The 6,921-nt window shown below is 34.2% G+C and overlaps 1 protein-coding gene across 1 annotated transcript; it reads right to left on the reverse strand.

Annotated features, from left to right (window-relative positions):
- Window positions 1-563: 563 nt before the first annotated feature.
- LOC111919003 (uncharacterized) lies at window positions 564-3,266 on the reverse strand. The gene is made up of 4 exons (XM_023914612.3): window positions 3,035-3,266; window positions 1,322-1,821; window positions 877-960; window positions 564-806 (listed from the first exon to the last, which is right to left on the reverse strand). The coding sequence occupies exons 2-4, from the start codon at window positions 1,782-1,784 to the stop codon at window positions 697-699; spliced, it is 657 nt and encodes a 218-aa protein (XP_023770380.1). The 5' UTR covers window positions 1,785-1,821; window positions 3,035-3,266; the 3' UTR covers window positions 564-696.
- Between the last annotated feature and the right edge of the window lie 3,655 nt (window positions 3,267-6,921).

Here is a 6,921-nt window from a genome sequence, read left to right on the forward strand (position 1 = left end):
TTTACAAGTTCTCACAAATCTTTTGCTTCTTATTAAAACTTGGCTCTATTAGGATATTACAATTAAATTTTGTCAGAAGACAAATTTTTATGGATTTTTTTTTTTTTTTATGTTCTTTTATGGGGACGTTAACATCAAAAGGAAAATATATGATTGTATCTTTTACGTTGTTTTAATAATTTACTAGGCCAATTTTATTTTATAAATCGGTCAAATCATATCATTGACAACTTTATCCTTTTTATATCACTTATTTATATTTTTACTGACCTTTACAATCTAATTAATAAGGAATGTCCAAGTTCTTAGATGGGAAAGAGATTGTAAAACCCCAAGCAGAACAATCAATTTGGCACATTTAGTACAACTTGTTATGTATAGGACGTACAACATTTATTTCATTGATATACTCTCAGTTTCATTTTAATAAATGTCAAAAACTTATACAACTTCGAAAAAAGGTAAACTGTATGATATGGAAGGCTCACCTTCGATCTATGTTTGCTATTTGTAATTTTGCATCCATGAAATAAGATTTTTTTAAGAGGGTAAGAGAGTTGCAATAATCCATTAACATTACATATATATTCATCTACTCCAACATGAAAGATATCGATAGTTATACACGTCCACGAAGGCCATTTTAGAAACAACAATTCCCGATAAAATCACACAAGCAAGAAATAGCAATGTACTTTACACAAGCTTCTCCGACTTGAATATAGGAATAGATTGTCGAAGAAGTAGATGGTTTCCCGTGGATTTACCGAGTACATTTAAATCTTTCACCCGTTGTATCTCTCTCCCTGTTTTTGTTTTGCAATCAACATTTAGTCCTTTTTTTAATAATATCTGAAATATTAACTATTTTTTTACCTTCTTCCACAACTAGTTGGATGGCACGCCTCTCGAGGTCAACCGCATGTCTACTACATTCATCGGGAGAGAACGATCGGAGTTCTAGCATCATAGGAAAGAAACAAACCACATCAGTGTGTGTACTAGAACATGGAGGGCATTCATGTCTTTTGCACAGAAGAAAGTAAATGCAACCACATGTCCCACCTTTTTACGTATGACATTCACTGTCCTTGTCCCACCTTTTCAAGTTAGGTGAGACAACGACTGTCCCATTTTTTCCAGTGGGACAACGACCTGTCCCACCTTTTTAGGTGGGACAATGAGTGTCGTTTGTCCCACTTTTTTTAGATGGGATGATGTTTATCCCTTCTAAAAAAGGTGGGACTGGAATTGAATCAATTCAATTCCAAATTCCAATCAGGAATACAAAATATAACTAGAGTAAAAGTACGAAACTAACCTTGAAGATAAACCTCATGATTTGAGTTATCACACTGCTTCAAATAATTTTGCAACTGAACAAATCTCGTATTCCAATGCTCCATTGCCGACAAATTAACGACACTCGATTGCTCATTCACGACATCATTACCCTTTTGAGGACTACTGCGCCTTTTATCGCCTATATGTTCTCCATCGGATTTTCTACGAGCATAAACAAGATTATGGTTATTGACATTACTACCCCCGGGAGGACTCTTGGCTTCAAGGGTTTCGGGAGGTCCGGTTTTACTATCATTTTGCACGCTTTTCACATTTGTGTCCTTGGCGGCAACTGGCGGAGGATTTTGCACGTTTTTTACGGTTTTGTCCTTGGTGGTAACTAGCGGTGTTGGTGGTTTATCGGGGCTGCTGCTGATGATGCTTGGACATTTTCCAAGCCCGTATTTGCTGAGGTTAGAGCTGACCATTTGTTCGACCATGGTGGATGACTTGGATCAGGGGTATTTTAGTAATTACCTGTTGAAACATCAACATATGTTAGACAATGTTGATATATAATTCAAGTCAACTTTTTATTAAACCTAATACTCTTCAAAATCTAAGACTCACATTAATTTTTAGTGTAATTTAGTCCCAAACTTTTTCAACTGTTTTTGCATATAACATAATTAACTGAAATTTGTTTTCTTTCGATAACCACAAACATGTCTTTATCTGTTTATCAAATTGGATAACAGGTAACAGTTTTTTAAATGTAAAGGCATCATGTTTGAAACTCAAAAATCAAACCTATAATTTAATTTATCAATAGAGAAATTTAGAATTGGAGCAACTATATTCCTAAAGCCAAAAAAAGAACATAGCCAGCTGTAATATTATTCACTTATTGCTGTTAGAATTAACATAAACTTGGCTGTTTTTTATAAATTATCTATATCTTTTAATGTTTTAAACACAACTGCAGAATTTCTAGGTAGAAGGTGATATAAGTATAAGGGGGATGGGTGAATTAAGGTCGATTGGGTCAAGTCAAAACGGGTATGGTTGACCTGCCATCACTTTATTTTCTATTTTTTCTGAAGTTCATAGATAAATATCAATAGAATCTATCCCAAATCAACCAATTTACACATAAATAGGTTGAAATTTGTCATCTAAAAACATAAGCCAACATTGTTATTAAGCATTGTTACAGGTTGTTCTTAAACTGAATCACAATCATTAGTTTAGGATGGTTGATAAAAACTTATTATGATTTTGATTTTCTGATTATTTAGGATCAAAAGAATCAGATCTGCAAAACCATGAAAGGAGTTACTCTAAAAAAACTAATTACTAACATAAATCACCAACAGGCTGAGATGATTAACCTTCCTTTAATTCGTCCTTGTGTTCCAAATTAACGGTTTAACTTACTTAATTTGATTAAAAGTCAATGACAAAATCACAAATGAAGCAATTGGCATGATCCGAAAAGTATAGTATGTATTATTTACAGCATTACCACTCATCGTTCTCACAAAATCAATTACAGCCTAAGCCCTCGCACAATGACAACCTTACGAGCTAAAACAAAACGTCATTCTTCAAACATAAAACATATCGAAGAAGAACAAAGAAATCAGCACAACACACAGCTACGAACAGAAATTACACCGAACATGAACTGTAAATTTGAGCAGAAAATAAACTAGAAGAGTTGATAATGACCGAGAATAAAATAATTTACCTTTTAAGAAGAGATTCAACGCTGTAGAATTTGGGGGAAAACCGAAATTAAGAAGAAGTAGTCAACAAGCGAAGACCCTTGGAAGAAATGTGCAACAAGAATTAGAGATATGGAGTTGGGAATTTGGAGGGAGGGAGTATATCATCGCCCACACAGCACAAAGCTAGGGATTTCAAGCGGGAAGCAGCGACGGTGGGTGGAGGTTTTGGAGGGGGTAAAACGTAAAAAGCCTTAAAATTATATAATCTGTGATGGCGCAGACGGTGAAGTCTTGACAGAAAGAAAAGGGGTGTACGTTTTGCATCTCCGATAGTACATTTGATTTTTTTTTCTTTAAATATGAAGATATAGGTTAAATGAATAAATTTATGTTTTATTTTTGTGAAAATCAATTAAAAAAAAAAAAAAGTCGAAATGGTCGAGATTTTAATATAAAGATATTTTTTTAGGCCACACTCCATAAAAACCATTAAACATTCAATTTTAACATTGTAGATTTGCCTTTTTCTTTTTGGAATTTTGTTTTTGAGTTTTTTTTATGGTACTAAGAATTAGCTTTTTTTTAAACTTAATGGATTTTATAGAAAATTTCTTTTTTAAACATAACTAGGAAAAGAGCTATGTTTCGCATGGTTTAGAAGGGTTTTTATTTTTCTATTTTGATTGTGCAAATGTAATAAATTTGCATGATAAAATGGATTTCGTTTCAGAATAAATGTTGCATATTCATACATAAGAAAAAGATGTGAAATACATTCGTGCATACTTAAGCACAAAGCTATGAAATACATATATAATATTCAGAAAAGAAGGGCGCATTTGATTATTAATGTCTATGCATCGTCTTTAATAATTTGTGATACATTGATACCTTTTTAATGAGTTTTTTATTAAGCAATATCGAAAGACATAAGAATCTTAGGGTTTGTTGGTAGGAAAATGACTTATGAAGGTAATTAACTATTTCGGTTGTCCATATATAGGTAATGTTCTTTTTTTGTTCTCATTAATGAAACCAACTTGTTATTTATGTTCACATTTAGGTAATATGACCGGCTATCACCTGTTTTTGCTTATATGGCAGCCACCTGACACATTACTTGAATACGTTGCACCTACGTGGCATTGTGCATATATTCTCTTTGTTTACAGTATAAGAAGTCATACGATTACACCCCTGATTTTGAACCCTAGATCGACGATGGCTTCTTCTTCCTCATCTTATTCTTCAAAACGGCAAGACGAATTTCAAGCTGATCATCCATGTGATTGCAACTTACCATCTCGTGTGAAGACTTCAAGAACCCCCGACAACCCTGGAAGAAAATTTAGAGTTTGTCAAAACTCGATGGTAATCAGTATTGTTGAATACATTGCAACTTTCTTCTTCTTCATCTTTTTGAATACCCTTTCATTCTTCTTCATCCTTTAATTTAACATTTTTTTAATTTTTCTTCAAGAATGGAAAAAGTCCAAGCTGTAAATTCTGGCAATGGCTGGACGAGGATGAAGGGAGGACAGATGGAAGAAAGCCTTACTGGAGGAAACCAGAAGAAAGTTGTAATCTAACCTTGAAAATTTGCACTTTGGAGAATGAAATCAGCATATGTAGGATGAAGATCGAACAAGAAAACAACACCAATTTGGTTAATAGAAAAGAATTGGACAAAGTCAAGTGGAAGTTGTTTACTCACAAAGTGGCGCTATTTTTGTTATTTGTATTGTATGTGAAAATGGTGTTTTGATTGTAGTTCATGATGTATTAGGGTTGAATGATGTAGTTCATGAATGAAACTTGATTGGTATTAGAATGATGTACTCCACCTGTTTTTGTGTATGCTTATGTATGTAATGAATAGATGGAACTTTTGTTACTTGTTTTTGCTTCTGATGTTTTTGTTATTACTTGTTTTGGCTTCTGATGTTTTTGTTACATGTATTAGAATGAAAAATACTTAAACACTGGAATGTAATACAATCAAACATGGGAATGTAATATAATCAAACATTGGAATGTAATATAATCAAACATTGGATTCCTAGGAAACATTGTTTACAAAACATTGGAATTTAACACAGGTACACATGCATTACTGCCAAAAGGTACACACAAAATTCCAAAACTTACACATATGACTAGACACAAGTCCAAAAGTTACACATATTACTAGAAAAAAAGATTCCCAGTCAATGATTCCAAAAAATAACAAAGTGTCTAATTCTAATCCAATTCCATTGGATTTTCACCAGTACTCCCCTGTTTCCCCTCCCACTTCCTTCTTATCTGAATTTTTGTGATTCTTTCTGAAGGTTTCCTTTTTCTCTTTCCTTGTAGAACTTGAAATGCTGGTACTTGAAGTGCATCTTGTCCTTGGTCATCTTGTCCAACTGGATCTTGAAGTACAGCAAGTTCTTCACCTTATTGACCTTCACCCTGTCCTTGAACTTCAACTTCAACTTGATCTACAACTGCAGCTTGGTATTCACCTTCTTCAACTTCAACTTCAACAAGTGCTTCAACATGTGCTTCAACTTCAACCCCTCCAACTTCAGCTTCAACCTCAGGTTGGTCTACATCTTCATATTTATGATTACACTCTTCAAAATCAACTTCATAAGACTCCACCTCACTATTAGGATCCCTTTGAACTTCATTGTCACTATCACTTTCCACATCAACTTGTTGAACCAATTCAACCTTCACTTTTACCTGTTATGAAATAATTCAAATGTTAGCATTAGAAGTTGTTATATTGTAATCAAAAGGTAAAGGAAGAGAAATGCCTTCTTTTTTGGCTTTTTTAATTTTTGACTTTGGCTTTGGCTTTGGATTAGATGATTCCCCAATTGGTTTTTGAGGACATTTTGCTTTGTTATTCCGTGGATCTCTACATATGCTGCATCTCATAACAATACCCCTTTTTGAGACTGTATGCTTATTTCCCTTTAGTTCATTCTCAATCTGATCCCTTTTCCTTTTTGTTGATGGTCTTCCTAGAATCCTTCTCTTTTTGGGAGACAATGGCTTGATGTAATCCACATCAGGCCACATATCACTACCATTTAGTGGCTTAATGGTGTACATGTAGGCATTACAAAACACTGTTATGGCAACCATGGTGATACATACTCCTTTGGATCCCTATTGAGGTTTGAAATGGCATCATATGCATACACACAAGGGTAACCAGTTAATTGCCAACCTCTACATCCACATGTCTTCTTACCAAGGTTTATAGCATATGCATCATATAAAAGTCTCACTTCAAATTGTTGAGAACCAGGTGGTACAACTCTCCAAAATCTGTCCACACACACTTAAATGTAAGTATACACAATTGAATGTCACACACACACACACAGACACACACACACACACACACACATATATATATATATATATATATATATATAAGGTATTCAAGCACTAACCTTTGAAGTTGCTTAATCTTAGATAATTTCAGTCTAATGGCAGGACATATGTTTAAGTCTCCCCAAGAACTTCCCTTACTTTTTTGTCTACAAAGTCTCTCCATCACATAAATTCTAATTTCCTCTAACATAGTGATTAGAGGTCTCTTCCTGGCAGCTCCAATGATTGAGTTAAAACTCTCAGATACACCATTTTCATATGCATCACATGCCCTATCAGTCTGAAAGAATGCTTTACTCCAAGTTTTAGGGTCCCTCTCCATTAGATGATCATAGGCAAGTGGTTCTATATTCTTGAGTTTATTCATATGCTGCTCAAATTTAGCCTGGGTAGTAGAAGCAACAGCATACCAGAAAAGTTTGCCGAACTGTTGACCCTTGAATTTTTTCATGAAGTTAGCATATATGTGTCTGGCACATTATCTATGCTCTGCTGCAGGCACCCTTTCCTTGAC

Source organism: Lactuca sativa, chromosome 8 (assembly GCF_002870075.4).
Source record: "Lactuca sativa cultivar Salinas chromosome 8, Lsat_Salinas_v11, whole genome shotgun sequence".
Taxonomy (NCBI): domain Eukaryota; kingdom Viridiplantae; phylum Streptophyta; class Magnoliopsida; order Asterales; family Asteraceae; genus Lactuca; species Lactuca sativa.

Coding starts and splice junctions, on each gene's coding strand:
- LOC111919003 (XM_023914612.3), bottom strand. CDS start 1,784: ATGGTCGAACAAATGGTCAGCTCTAACCTCAGCAAATACGGGCTTGGA. Junction 961..1,321: donor TCATGAGGTTTATCTTCAAG/GTTAGTTTCGTA, acceptor CTATGATGCTAG/AACTCCGATCGTTCTCTCCC. Junction 807..876: donor CCAACTAGTTGTGGAAGAAG/GTAAAAAAATAG, acceptor AAACAAAAACAG/GGAGAGAGATACAACGGGTG.